A 15,804-nucleotide genomic window follows, 5' to 3' on the forward strand; every position below is an offset into this window, starting at 1 on the left:
GAAAACGTTTATCATTTTCACCAGTATTCTGTTTTGGAGCAGTGGGAGAACAACCCTCGCCCAGCTCACCTGCAGTTTTTTAGGCAGTGGCGAATTCGACCGCTGCGAAGCCCTGCAGCTGGAGGGCTCCCTCGAGGGGGTATTGCTCTTCGCTCTGCTTCCGTGTGGATATCTGGATCATAATCGGTGCCGGTAGAAGTCCTCCTCTTCCGTCGACTCGAACCAGAGCCCCGGTGTCTTTTTGGTGTTCTGTCCCTACCTCTGCCGCGATCGAGACTGGCGAGTCGTCTTCACGCGCTTGGTGGCAATCAGTTTGTTCGGGCACCGACGCGTCTTGTGCCCCGCCGCCCTGCACACGGCGCACTTCACTTCACATTCGTGTCCTCGTGGGAGTGGATTTTCGAGTCCGCAGCCACGGCATATGTTCTTGGGGTTCGAACAAACGTCCGAGCGGTGTCCCTCTTGCATGCACTGCAGGCACATTTGGATTGTTTGCCTGTACTCCGTATACCGCATCTCTACTCCCATGTAGTACACGCATTTGGGGCGCGTGCCTCCCGAGAAGGTGAGGAGAGCGGTATTTGAGCTTCCTAGCAATCGGGCCCTTTCGATGATGACTCCTTGAGTCCTGATTCGCAGGTGCTGCTGGAGATCTGCTGATTCGGTGTGTGCAGCGAAATCGTGCACCACCCCTTTGTAGCTATCATCTGGATCCGCTACGTACACCTTGAAGGGGTGTTGCTTGCCTCGCAGCTCCATGCACGTGATTCGACGAATGACATCCGCCACTTCCAATGAAGGTGTGGAGACGATGATGATATTCGTTCCCTCTCGGATTCGCAGTATGGAATCCTCTCCGGTGATTTCTCGCTGGTTCGGTCCGTTTCCTGTGATTATCGTCCCGGTAGCCCGACTAATCGCTTGTGGTATTTCTGTTCAGATATTCCTTGAGCATTACTCCCTTGTGGGGCTTCACTATTATCTTGATGTCATTCTTCAGTAATGGTGGCGGAGGCTTCCCCTTCCTCGGGCGCATGTTGGGACGACCGATTTGCCCGTCTCCTTTCGCGCCGACTGCTGTTGGCTGCCTGTTTATGTTATTCTTGTTGTTGGAAGCTGTTTCCCTGTCGTTCTGCTTGACAGCCTCTCGCTGTCGCCGCGATAGAACTGACTGCCAGCCGTCCATCGCCTGGTTGTGGGCGGCGATCTCTTGGCTTTTGCTAGTCCCCGCTTCGGAAATTATTCTTGTGTCCCCGTTTTCGTCCGCGTTGTTAACCGGACGCGGGGGGAGGGGTTATTTGGAGGTCCATGTCTTCTGATGTAGCCATCTCCTACGCTCGGCAGAAGCGATCCGGTTATTAAATGATGATGCGGTCGCTTACGCGCTAAGCCTATCGAGGCCTAACGGGGCTTCCGCCGCTTCGAATTTTCAAAGTCGCGTGGGATGACGACAAATTCACTCACGGACTTGAACTTGGTCTTGAAACGGAGTGTTTGTCGAGTGGAACCCGATTTCGTAGTCGAGGTTGGTGCAGTTGACGAGTTTTCGGCTAAAACCTAGTGAGAAGAACTTAATTTAGAGTTTTTATTGCAGTAACTATATTCTACTTATCTGCTGGTGTAAAGTGTCCTCGGCGGTGCAATTTACAACATACCAATCCCCTTTCTTTATCTATGTATTGCTTAGACAAATACGCCTATGTAACATAGAAAGTTTTCACGTGTTGAAGAACAAGGTACCACAATATGTTGCTCCCGGCCTCGTGTCTGGCGTGTACGTTTGCAGTATCCGGTCACTTCTGTGAAGAAAAATGTGTGTATGGACAAGCTAAAGCTAGTCTAGTATTCGCCAAAATGAATATTTCGCGCTTAGAGCATAGGTATTGTATTCAGCAGAGCCCGAATGTTAGCCACTATAATAATCACATTACCGTACGCATCAAGCTGCACACCCGGCTGCAACGTTTTCGGTCATCGCGGTATATATGTTAGTACAAAACGGTGATAACGTACCGTTTATCGCGCTTACCGTACCGTAATACGGCACTGCTAAAAACCAATGAACTGCGAGTCCCGAACATCCTAAAATATGCCGCGTTGGAAACGACACAGGACCACCTGAGAGATACGAGCATTTCTTGTATTTTAAGTAGTTTGCAATGCTGACGGCACACGCAATCGCACACGCGCATTGCTGTGTACTTTTCTATCTTTGGTTGCCGTAACTTTTCTACTGCTTTCAGTACTACGATAAGCCAATTCGGGCAGTATTTCACACTCTGCGTTTAGTGCGCCCTATAATAAGCTGACAATCATTGTTGTTAACTACCCCTCTTGTGTGCCGTATTTACTGTTTTCAAGTCTAATTTAGCGTACTTGCTGTTTCCCACGCATCTAGGTCACCTTAGAGTTCCACACAATTCGCTTCCACACTCTTCGCCGTTTCCAGACGCGTACGCGTAGCTATGCTTAGGGCATTGTCAATGGAAGAACACCAGCATAGCAAACGAGTAATTCAGGATGTTCGCCATTTGGTTGCTCAACTCCTACTGGAAAACCGCTGTTGACGATCTCCCCAGCGTACACTTACAAATTCGCAAACGCGACAACCAGTGCACGTGTATAGTTAGGCATAAAACCGCACATACACCATAGCATTACATTTTTGCTTATTTGTCTTGTCGCGAGAATGGGTCTTCTGCTGGTCACAATTAAAAGAGATGAATGTAGTCACCCTGTCGGTGCGATTAACTCTGCTAATTACTGACAGTAACAATAACCACATCACACAAATTCATGTCGCCAACTACGAAATAAAAAGAAGCACGGGCATCCTATATGCATTAGCGATTGATTCAGTTTATGAGCTTGGGATTACCAAGCTCACAGAAATGGCACAATAAAACCCCTTTATAGTAATGGTATCATTACAGTGCTTTAATTCTGAGTGAAAGTATTTCTTTCTTCACAGTAACATGTATGAGTTACAGGATATTTACGAGACTTACTTTTCTTGCGCATAAAAATCTTTTACTGCTTTCACGATTTCCGTTCAGTTTAGGGGCTACAGATTACCACGCTGGCCAAAACGACACACTAAAGCCTGTTTATTGTAATCAGCGGTCAGAACGACTGCAGCCACAATAATGGTATATTTTTTTCTCGTAATTACACGTGTGGCTTACGTCATATTTGAGCGTCCTTTTCTTGCACTTGAGGGCGAGAAATTTATTTGAAACATTCCCGCTAACACATTTTCCTCTCACGGTTGGTCAGCTTACCTTTCTCTCAAGAAGCAAGCTGTCGGTGCTGTTTCGAAATTGGTTTGCAGCAGAAACAAGCGCTTTAAATTTAGCTCCTGTGCGAAAACGTTGGCGCAGTCATCGTACATCACACTTGTAGAATTGTAGGCAGCTGTTTGCTATACGGGACAGCAACAGCAGGTTAGCATTATAAAAAAAGAATAAAAGATTTTAATGCGATCTTTACACTATAACATCTGAAAGATGCATGTAGATATCAGTCATCCACCTGAGATACAGAGGAGTCACCCTGAGAAAGCATTAATTCCTAGTTGGATGCCCTCCAGGCGAGGGCAATTTTTCATTTTTATTTGTAAAGGTTTGTTTTTGAGAAACTCAGAGGTTCTAGTTTCGTCTAGTACAAACATCCACATCTGTTTAATGTTGTCTAAAAAATACAAAACAAACATGCGCTCAAAATTAAGTATGTGCGTCTTTCGTTGACGTGCAGTATATCAAGAGGTATATAAATACATATTTGTTTAGGGAAGGTCAATGTCTTTCCAAAGGCTCATGACAGTGCTGTTCTTGGTCTTGGCTGAAATTCGCTCTTTCATGCGCCTAATTTGATCTGGCGTGAAGTGGTTCTTCCAGTCACCAATGATTCCCTTCCTCACAAAGTCTCCAGTCATCGGCTTCTTCAAGTCTTCCACTGCTTCCGCGGATGCCGATTGATACTTGCCTGTGTCTCCAATCAAATCACCTGCCTTCGCAGTCCAATTCTTGAACTCCTTGTTGAAGCCCTTCATGGTGTCCAAGCTGGTAGTGTTCAAGATCCTCTCGAAAACTTCCGGTTGCTCTCGCAGCTTCTTCCCGTAACCTTCCCCAAGAAAGTCGGCAATCTTGAGAATTCCTGCACGGGGATCCAGCTTGAGCTCCTCGTAAGTTACGATGAGGACGTTGTCATCGTTCCTGTGGTCATACCAGGATATCTGATGGTCGAAGTAGTCGCCGAAGTCAACTTTCCCTTCGACGAACATGTCGAAGAACTTGTCAAACGGTTCCTGGGCGAATCGATATGCGGGGAATGACTTGGTGTGGTGGTAGAACGAAACGCAGCAGTCGTAGGGGTTACGCGTCACGTAAATGTACTTGGCTCCCGGCGAATAGGGCTGGAGGGAGTAAGGAAGGTGAGTCTTTATGGCTCCGGGACGTGGCATACTCTCCACAGCTCCGGTTCCCAGTAGCTCTAAGAAGGGTGCCCTTCTCATGAAGTCATCCAAGTCCTGCAAGTTGAAAGAGCATTTCAGGAAAGTGACGTTGCATCCCGCTAAAATCACGCATGGTAAGAAACCGTGCACCCACTGAATTTCAGGACGGCCTTCATGTGCGTTCGCTTTCATTCAATGAGCATACATTAGCGCTCATATCTTATTCAAAATAACCGCGAGAAAAACATGCCTAGTGGAATTGGTCACGCTGCTTTCGGGATAAGCAAGTGTTAAGTTACAGTATTGCAAGCCCGCACTTACTGCCTAATGTAATCATAGCGGTGTTTATATTTGGCGAGACAAATAACTTGCAGCTGGGGCTTTTAAGTAGCGCGAACAAGCGGTGCACTAGAATAAATGTTTATCGCTTTTACACGCAAGAAACTAAATATTGCCAACAGCGCGCACTTTCGATAGAACTCTTTCCTCGGCCTATCCTTACTGCGCGAGTTTCAACGCATTCCACTATACCTCAGCCATGATTTTTGTCCCCTGTGCTACAACTGTGCTAGTGCTTGGTGATACTATACTCACTTTAGATCGCCGTAATAAAGTGACCGGAAATAGACATACTCAATCTAGCTTAGTAAATACCCGCTGCCGTGGCTTAGCGGCTATGGTAGTGAGCTTTTAAGCATGAGGTCGCGGGAGGAGAACCTGGCCGTGGAGGCCGCATTTCGATGGCGGCGATGTGCCCATGTCCCATGCATTGGGGGCACGTTAAACATGCCTTGGTGGTCAAAATTAATTCGGAGTCCCCCACTACGGCATGCCTCATAATCGAATCGGGGTGTTCGCACATGAAGCCAATGAGTTCAATTCAACTTAGTTAACAAAAAAAATTTCTAAAAATGATGCGATGCTTCTTTTATGACAGAAAAAAATATATTGTAGATGATGTTGAATTTTATGTTACTTAACGTAGTGTCACAACTTGTCGCGTAAAAATTTGAAGCCTCTGGCACAACGAGACAACCGAAAGTATGGTAAGTCATATTCGCTTTCATTATCACTGCCTCGTGATAGGGGCAGTGATAGCGGCAGGGAACGTCGCACGAAGGTGCAGGCTGTTAAGGTGATCAAGTGTCGCTGAACAAGAAAAGCCACATTCTGCTGCTGTCGTATTTAATCACCGAGGTTGGATGAACAGAATAACGTTATTGGTATTGCGAGACAGTGTAATTAGCCGATTGGCGCTATAAATGCACATGGCCCGTCAGCTTCGTACAGTGATATCTTCTACCATTGACTAGCCTGCGCTCTGTATCCGTGGCTTTGTACTGTGCACTCCTCCCTCGCCAACTTTCTTCCCCGCCCGGTAGAAAGGTTAAAAGTGTATACAGCGTGCACAGAGAGCCCCAAGAAAAAAAAAAACACGAGAATATTCAATTTCTAAGCTAGGTTACAGCAGAAACTGCATTTGATGATGGATTTACACGCATGCGGCATTGAAATGCGTAATATTTATTGAAGGACTTGTAGACAGCATGCACTGAAAGGCGTAGGAGTAGAAAACACCATAACTTGCTGCTGTAACGTGCAAACTAATCGTGCGGAATGGTGATAATTGTACGCGCCAGATGCGCTTCTCAAACCTGTATGTGAACATATACGTACATGTATTATAAATGCGTATAATGTGTGTATCAGTGTACGTAATAATAATAATAATATTTGGGGTTTTACGTGCCAAAACCACTTTGATTATGAGGCACGCCGTAGTGGAGGACTCCGGAAATTTTGACCACCTGGGGTTCTTTAACGTGCACCTAAATCTAAGCACACGGGTGTTTACGCATTTCGCCCCCATCGAAATGCGGCCGCCGTGGCTATCAGTGTACGTACATGCATTTATCGCTTCCCTATATTAATTTCTTGCTCTCTCTCGCTCTTATGTCCCTTAATATTTTTCCCTTAACGCTCTGCCAGAGAAGCCCAATGTGGCCTTGGCAGGCCTGATGAATGCATTAGGTTTTTATAGAAATAATAAAAGAGTTTATTAGTAGTAGTAGCAGCCCACTGGTTATGGCATGATGCTGTTCAGCTGGAGAACAGTTGTTTTATCCCGACCATGACGGCTGCGTTTCGCAAGGGCAATTTGCAACAACGATCGTATACTTAGATTTAGGTGCCCCTTAAAGATCCCCAGATGGCTAAATTACCCCGCAGTATCCCACTACACCATGTGCCTCATAACCAGATAGCCGTTCCCCCCCCCCCCCCCCAAAAAAAAAAAAAAACTGCCGAAGCCAAGTTCTTCCTTGAAGAATGCCATTACATGGCATGGACAGAAACCTGCGCTTAAGATGGTAAGTAATAACTAAGGCAGGCTAGGCTATTTGAACTAATGACAGTAATATTGGCACCAGCACATTTTTTTTTTGCTAAATCCATGCGCGAATTTCTTTTGGAAAGTGAAATATTCTTGAATATGGTTGATATCAGCTTATTGTTTATTAGGGTGAAAAATAAATTCTGCGGTTTTGCGTAGCGAAACCACAATATGATTATAACGCATGCCACTATGGGAGACTCCGGATTAACTCGGACTACCTGGAGTCTTTAACGTGCACAAACTGCGAAGTACACGGGCGTTCTCGCATTTCACTCCGATTGCACATGTTGAGCCCGGGACTGGATCCTGCGCCTTCGGGCTGATGGGATAGCAACTAACACAACACGGTATTTGCTTTGCTGGTAGAAGCGTAGCTTTCAAGTAATTACGTTTGTACGACCTGTTCGTTCTGCTTTTAAAAGTAATATTTTCTGTTTGGTATACTTCTGCTGCTTCAATACAAGTAGTTATTGTTTACACTGAACCGATTCTGCAGAAACCGTCTTACAATAACTGCCGACGGTAATCGCTTACCGTTGAATCAATATAGCGACACAATGCATTGGCACCATTGAAACGGTTTATGTATAACGCACTTATAGCAGCGGGGCACGTCTTTTGTGCTTCCCCACGAATACTCCGCGTCGTCGACCGTTGCCGACGTGAGGCCTGCGTGTCGCCTTTGAAATGTATGGCGCGCCGGTCCGTGCGAAAGCTTAGAGACGAGTCATGCGGAAACCGGAAGATTCTCTCGCGCTTATTTCTTGACAACCTGCGCCATCTTGTGCTGCTGCCTAAAATCCCGCGCGTGGCGTTTCTGATCCAGCGTGCCACGAAGCGTCGGGCAAAGTCCGATGCGTCACGTGAGGCGGCATCAAGCTCCTCTGGGAGACGTCGCGAGATGACGTGACTTCACCATGGGCTGCATGGTAACTGCGTCTTTCTCTTTATTCTTTATACGCTCTGCCACGATCGCATGGAGGAAAATAGGGGGGAGTGTCACGTGACAATCCTGAAGCCTAGTCATAAAAAGTTTAGAGGGCTGGGTGATAGGAAATAGGCCCTCACGGTACATTTAGTCGGCTCACTTTGGTTACATTTGCGGCGGGGGCTTTAGAATATGCGCCCATGGTAGGCGTGGCAAACAGATGGCAGGTTGAGGGAAGGAATTAAAGTTTCTGAACCAGTCGAGTATCTGTTATGCCAGTCAGGTAACGCACCGGGCACCCACGTGGCTTGGCCCTTGGACAAGCAGTAGACAGGACGCCAAGGCTGTAAAGGAACGAAAGCGATGGCTAATTCACGGGCATTGTGCCCAGTAACCCGCGAGAGTCACCTCAAGGACGATTGGTCGCGTTTCGGCGTGGTTTCAGGGAAACGAGGAAACCTTTCGCCCTGCAAAAGTGTAAAGACACCCAAGCAGCCCTTCCGCCGGCGACACGTAGCTGTTGGGGGCATCTTTTGGTAAACAATGATGTCTTTCCCGCCACCCCCCCTCCTGCAAGCATGTGCAGGCGACCAAGCGAGCATCCGGGGTCTGCAGCGATGGCCTTCCCGTGTGAAAAATTTGTCTCACCTTGCGCCCAAGGATGTACTGGCGAGCCGGCGACCCCGAACATATTTAAAGTCATGCCGGTCCATCTTTAAGGCAGACGGTCCCAGTCGACGCTGTCGGTCTGCTCAAAGTATTCGGCCTGTCAGCCGACCGGCGAGAGCACAACAGGCGAATCTCAACAGCGTAACGACGCGCACAGCGCAATCTTGCAAAATAGCGCACGTAAATCCCAAGGAAAGTCGACGACTTCGGAGTTTATAGTGGAGGGCGATGCTATTCATGGCTATCCAGGGTGTCTACGAAGTTGACATTTTCATATTTCCCGAGTTTTCCAGATTTTCCCTGAGCGACACCGAACTTAATTTTATGTCAAGACAGGCTGACACCACGTGGCCCGATGCTGTCACTCTAAAGTAAAGGTATTAAAAAACAAAAAGCAACTTAATCCAGCTTGAATAGTAAGGAGTAGTGTTTATGTTATGCAAAGTAGAAAACTGAAGGTAGGGGATAGTGAAATACACAGCCAGTAAAATGTTTTTTTCGAAAAAATAAAAATGACAAAGCCCACTGTAAACCGAGTGGAAGATGTTCAAATGCGAATAAAAAGATGCGTACGGAAGGACATATTTTCGAAAATGAGCTATTTCTGTCAAGATGCTTGGTATTAGGCCCAAACTCTGCCACAAGTGAGACTTCCTCAGCAGTTGGAAAGTCAACCTCCACTGTCCTCACATACTCCTAACCCACACAAGATGCCTACGTTTTGTATTTCACTGCTTTCAAGACTTTATTTTGGTTTAGATGAGGGTCGCCTGAATCTTTGCGTCAGCCAACACTTTGCTTTTTGAGATCAAGCTCCTTCAAAGAAGAGGCGTTACAGTTCCTTTCCCGGTCATTCCTGAATGCGACGGTCATTTCTGTTCTTGTCCTTGTTCCGACGCGCGTTCGCCCCATGGACCACTTGAAGCATCATCTTGGTCAGTGGTACAGTCAATATCCGATTTTTCATACTCCCTCTGAGCCACGGAAACGTCCGAAAAATCAAAGCGCACAGCCAAAAAAAAAATGAATGCATGTCTTCTATTGCCCTTGAGGGCTCCAATCCTGACAGGCACGTCCGAAAAAGATCTGAAGGCCTGCCAGTGCCCTTAGTGGGCATATCAGTGCTCGTACTGTGACAGGAGACCATGGGCGCACGCGTGTATAATTATGGAGTACGTACTGTGTCCCGTGACAACTGCCCCTTCCTACGCTTGTGAAGCTTCACCACAATACTTTATTAACGCTTCACCGCGTAACATTGCTGTTCTAAGGAAAGCTGCCGTTACAAAACCGGCATTTTAAGCTTCGAAGCCAATCGCGAGGATTATTGAGGCGGAGTCCGTGCCATTACTGATAGGGGCGAATTCTTTCAATGAAAAACACGGCACCAAACGGCAACAACCTTAATAGCGAATGTCGAAGCAGATAAGCCTAGCGTTGCCGCGGTGGTGGCTACGGCTTGGCAGCGGATCTCCGTGCGAGAGTGCTGGTTCGAGGTGGCGTGAGAATCACAACGGCGGTGCTGGCTTTGATTAATGCCGTTTCGGAGCCGCGGTTGCGGCAAAAAGTCCATGAAATCGGGGCAGCGAAGGGTTCTTGCGTCTGAAATGGCAGACGTTCTTATACACTCATCTTATGGGGCAGATAGTGGTGCCGCGATAGCGTCCGCATTATCGGACATTTCAGAAAAATCGGGCGTCCGGAAAATCTGTTGTTCACTGTACACTCGCAAATGCGCCAGCTGACGACACTGCGTAAAAGGTAATTCGTTACGATTCCCGCCTTTTACTCAAGCCAGCAACAAAATGATAGCTAATTTTCCCTGATAAAAGCACAAATTCCCGGAGTTTTCTACAAGTTTATCGAGACTATTCAAAATCCCTGAGAATTTCCGGTTTTTCCGGTTCGTAGACACCCTGCTTTGACAACTAGAGACGCACAGTAGAACTTTTTACTAAGCTAACAAGTGGCAAATAACTATCGCACGAAACATCTAGTCTCATCCTATAGAAGTGCAAAACAGCGAAACCAAAATTAGCAAAGAAAATACGCCCCGGAGTTTACGGTACACAAACGCTGATTTGACAGCACACTGCGGCATACTCCGGACGGCTCTGGAGGTGAGAGCGCTAACTGCGGTGTTAACGGCAGCTTTGCAAACTTTTCACGGGCCTGGCTCCCCAGTCTTTGTCCACGTTACAAGGCAACGTATTTGATGCGAAGAATGACGCCGTCGGTAGCAGAAAGCCACTCGTTATACGTCCTATACGTGCCTCAGCCTGGTAGTCTGAAGGCTTTCAACAAACTTTTGTATGAGAGTGGACTGGACAAGGACTTTGAAGAGCCTTGGAGCGTGCGAGAATTTCCCCGCCATCTTCATCCTCGACGTCCATTCTTTCTGTCTACACCCTTTCCCCACTCCCGAGTAGCAGGTCAGAATATTGATTCAGGCTGACCCGTCAGCTTTTCGATCATAAGTACCTCTCTCTTCATGCCTTTGATGGCAGGCGCCAATAAGCCGGTAATCATTACAAGGTATACCACACAATCACCAATGGCTCGGCAACAGTGTGGGCCTGTTGCTACCCAAAAGGCACCGCACACAAGGCCCCCCGAGGGCGAAAGGGGTGGCTTCAGAGGAGGTTGCATGACTTGCAGAGAGTAGCGTAATCACGTGACGCCCCCTCCTAGTTCTTTTCCTGCCTTCATGCACGAGCGACGGCCGTCTCTATCCCACATGTGAATATTTGCGGTTTTATTTTATTGAAGGTCCGCACGGACTCTCAGACGGTGTATTGCGTGAGGGGAATTCGAAAGCAAAAACATATGGAAAAGTAGCGGAAGTGAATTTGTTACATACAATTTAGCAGTATTATTAAATCGAACGTTATGTAAAAGTTAACGGTATAAATCACAACTGTTGCTTGTAGATCGTTATTCAGCAGAAAAACGACTGTGGAATTGCATATGCAACTCTTTCAATTACGTAACGCGCATGAAAAAAATTTGCCGAAGAAAACCCACTCCTTCCTACGCCGATACCACTCAAAGAATACATGAAAATTATGCAGATACTCCTTATTTCATTTCAAAAAGTCATTGGATCTACAATGTGTCAAAAGAATGAGGCAAAGTAATTAATTACGAAATTACCGATGCCTTATGCACTCAAATATCGAAGCACTAATGCAGGTACCAGCAACTCAAATAATTACCGAATTATATATCGATATATACTACTACGCAAGATAACTATAATTTTCTGTGAAGTAGTGAGGTAGTTCGGTAACTAAAGTAATTCTGTGTTTATTTATTAGGCGCAGGCAGACATTGATATTGCGATGACAATCGCCGCGTATAATTAAAAGTGGAATAATTAAGAGAAAAGAAAAACCTTCATTTTAAACTAATGCGTAATTGAAGGTGTGCAAACTACCACACCAAAAAGATCGCAAGCGACCAGAAACTTCAACGTACACGCGGCCCACACACAACCAGCACAACTGACAAGCAGGAATGAGCGACGAATGTTGCTGCCGGCGCTGCTGTCGCATGGGCTCGTGGCCAAGTGCCAGACCTTTGTATACCGGGCGCTTCACGGCAATGCATGGCGCGCCCGTATCCTGAACACCTACCCAATACAAACACGCTGTACTCTTCTATAACTCTGTGGTTTTAATGTGGCTCGAAGCACCACGGCGATCAGCTGTTGCCATAGTGAATGTACGCAGGTGCGCGCAGTGGGGCGAGCCCTTTTTTTTTCCTTTCCTTCTTTTGCGAAGGTGCCTCCAACTTAGCGCATCCTCTTCAGTGCATGTGAAGCTTAAAAGTGGGTGCTCTTCAGCTTTGGGTTCGCTGAAGAAAAGCTTGACTGGCGAACATGCTACCAGCGAGCCATGCTAGCGCGCGATGTAGTACGTACACTGCTTCAGCGGCTGTGGCATGATATTCGACATTTTCTGTACCCGCGCCGGCCGCGTTCAGGAACTCGAAACGCCAAAGGTCACGCCGTATATTCCGCGGCACTATAGATCTGTAAAACGTACACCTTTCGCCCGCGTAACTCATCTGCACCCGCGTGGCGCTAGGCTAGAGATCCGCGCCGTTGCTTGTTAGAAAGCGTACAGCTGCAGTAGAAAGAGACCGAATACCCAAACACCAGCACTGAGTCTTATACCTGTATGCTAGCGTTGTAATCCTTTCCAAGCACGTTTTCCAACACGGCTAACATGCAGCTGTATACCCTATAGCGGCAACCTGGGAAATGTAAACGCGATTTGCTCGACAAACCTTGGGCGGAATGCCGTCGTTGTAGATGGCGTAGACGATGTGCTGCATCCACGTGGTGCCGCACTTTGGGTAGGAGACGATGAACATGTCGCCTGGCTTGGGCTTGTAGGCGAGAGCTTCCTTGATGATGGACTCTTGGAATATGCAGCTAATGTAGAGCCCATCTTGAACACGGTAGATGTCGGAAGCACTCATGGTGAAAAAGACACCTGTGATAATAAGAACGAGAAAAAAAAAAGAAGTCGCTCAGAGGCTTGGCTAGCATACCGGCCTTAGACGTGGTTAATCATCCAGCACTACACTTATATACAGACAGACATACACATACATCTTTATGTAGCTTGGTATGGACACGTGGCATCACTAACCAGGCAATCAGCAACATGAATTTCGGAAGTTTCAGTGATTATCCTTGTTTTCTTTTTTTTTGGCACTAGAATTGGTGAAGTTATAAATATTTCCTTAAGATCAAATTAAGGCGGTCATACATCATTCTAGCATCTATGATTCGGCGAGTAACAAGAAGATGCTTCGTTGGAAAGGGTATTAAAAGCATATCGATATAACAGAGTCCTTCCGAGTAATAAGTTAAACCGAGAGACGTACAATTCAGGTAGCACGGCGTGATGGTCAAGAAGGCACAACGCTCACGCTGCTGGTTTTAAGCAGCAGTGGGGACTGCAAGTGAAGCTTTACTGAACACCGCTTCTTGTAACTTGGTGGCTTTGGCTCAAGATTGAGGGTGAGAATGCGAAGCAAATGCGAGGAGGTTAATTACGCTCACGTCTGGCTTGCCAATTTGTAAAGGCGGGAGAGACGTATACGGACAATAGAAAGGGATGGAGGTTGTCGTATAGTAAGAACAACTTCGCACATATGCGAAGCGCGCAACGCGACTATCGTGAAGCGAGCGATTAAGAATGGAATGTTTACGTGCGCATTATCAGAGGTACTCCGTTTTGAGGGTCCTACAAATGCGCAAACAGGTAACGTACGGCGTTATTTCTGCGTTGTTCCATGTAACATAGCACCGCTCTTTCACTGGAACATATTAAAGGCAGTCCTTAATTAATGACATCTTCATCTGTAGGAGTAAGGTTTCGTCTACGGAACTTGGGAATGAGACTGACAAAAGTGTGCGTATTAAGTTGCATTGAGCCATTGTGTCGACATCGTTACGCAGTACTTCCCCCCCCCCCACTTTATTGTCTAACGTTTATCATCACGTGGCTGTTTGTCTTTAGCCGGTACCGTGGCCCCGAGACGACCATCGTGAAATGGCAGCATCGTCCCTGAGCCCTACTGCACAGCGGCGGAAGTAATGGTTCGTCGCCGAGCCGAAAACCGACGTATTGCGGGACAATTTCACGGCCGCTTGCGCACAGCGGGTGCAGCTAATAGCGCTCGACGGAAGCCACTCGTTCCAGGGAGACTGCGTGCCACGAGGTGGGCTCGCGGAGTACAATGGATGCGTGCGAGTGTAGACACTGAGGCATAACGACACAACGAGCATTTACGCTTGCGAAGGAAGGTCGCGCATCCGCTATCACTAGCGGAGGGACATGCAAGGACGCATTTTCTGCGCTTCACTGATGTGAAGCTTTTGGCGGCGGTGGGAAACGTTCGAGAATTCTCGTGGGCAATGCTGCAAGCACGGCAGCTGATCGACTACTTCTACGGACGATGCAAACCATGTCCATAACTAAATACTAATATATCTCAAAATATAACGAAAGATGTGTGTCAGGCGACACATTCTTAGAAACCAGGATAAATATGACTTCCCAGGACACGTGAATTCGCATCGCTGAGAATACGAATTTGGGGTTACCGAAAAAGGGAGTGGTAGGGCAATCGGCAGAAGACAAGAAAAAGGCAACGTAATGCAGATAGCTGTAATTAGCGCGTTATCAGAGGTAACCTTAAGAAGGCCCCCGTTACGGCAGGGGCCGAAGATTGATGAACCACACGAGAAAAATGCGCTTCAAAGACGGAAGCTTGTTCAAACACTGGGCCCGAGATCTACAACTAGGAGGGCCAAACAAAAGGACGGCGAATCACCAAAGCACGGCGAGAAGCACAACGTTAGCTTGGCATAGAAATTAGTGCTTAGTGAAAGATTCCCGGAGCCGGAACGCCCCGCATGACATAAGGGGTTCAACAGGTAAGTTCACAGATTTGCGCTAGCGCACTCAAACCTACATTGTGCCAGTGAAGCTGTGTATGCGGGCCCCTTAAAGCCGGACTGCACTTCCACCGCGAGTCGGCCAAACATTGCACTATCTTCGGTATAGACCAACTTATGGGGAGTGCTTAACGCCTGCGTCACTTCCGCCGTGGGTCGGCCCGGCATTCCACTATCTTGGAGAGCGGCCCACGTTTTGTGTCTACACAGACGCAATCCGGGGGGGGGGGGGGAACTAGCCCTTAACAGCTTCGCTGTAATTCTCAGTGAATTTGACTACGTAATTGTGGTTCTATTATAATGAACGAATTATTAATTGCGGCGACGAGCGCAGTAGCCGTGCCAGCAGCGCGTTCGCGTGGTAGCGCCGAGGGGCGACAACGAGCCAGCTGTGGAAGACGACGAATGCTGGAGCCATCCTGATGGTGATAGTTTGGTGCCAACGTACGGACGCGATCCTGGGGAAGCATGCCGTAACCGCTTCGCTGTAAAACACTCATTAAACGACGAAGAGAGCGAAAATTTTGATATGCAGGAAACGGTCAGTTGAAGCACACTTGCGCCCTCCAGTGGAAAATCAAGCTGATTAAGAATATGATGTCACTTTCTGCTCGTTTCATTATACATGCATTGTCTAGAAGATAGTCTGACTACTCCCATTTTTATACCTTATACAGCAAAAAAATATAAAATAAATAAAGAAGCTTCATGTGCGCAATAAATGAAAAGATGGCATTTAGTATCGTTTGTTCTCAGTGCGGAGAGAGTGATCTACAGATGCCAGAGCTAGATCGCTTACGAACCTCCGCGACGAAAGGTGAAAACGGCTGTGCGGGACATAATCATGACGCATACCCATGTTATTTGTTCCATTGGCAGAAGCT

At 47.2% G+C, this 15,804-nt stretch overlaps 1 protein-coding gene across 4 annotated transcripts in view; it reads right to left on the minus strand.

Annotated features, from left to right (window-relative positions):
- Positions 1 to 3,645: 3,645 nt before the first annotated feature.
- Positions 3,646 to 15,804, minus strand: part of LOC142587823 (sulfotransferase ssu-1-like) — a 38,854-nt gene continuing 26,695 nt past the window's right edge. For all 4 annotated transcript variants that reach the window (XM_075699111.1, XM_075699112.1, XM_075699110.1 and 1 more), the window contains 2 exons: positions 12,736 to 12,944; positions 3,646 to 4,528 (listed from right to left, as the gene is read on the minus strand). In XM_075699111.1, coding sequence (XP_075555226.1) covers positions 3,785 to 4,528; positions 12,736 to 12,930 — 939 coding nt within the window. In that variant the 5' untranslated portion in view covers positions 12,931 to 12,944 and the 3' untranslated portion in view covers positions 3,646 to 3,784. The remainder of the gene's footprint in view (positions 4,529 to 12,735; positions 12,945 to 15,804) is intronic.

The sequence above is a fragment of the Dermacentor variabilis genome, chromosome 7 (assembly GCF_050947875.1).
Source record: "Dermacentor variabilis isolate Ectoservices chromosome 7, ASM5094787v1, whole genome shotgun sequence".
Classification (NCBI taxonomy): Eukaryota; Metazoa; Arthropoda; class Arachnida; order Ixodida; family Ixodidae; genus Dermacentor; species Dermacentor variabilis.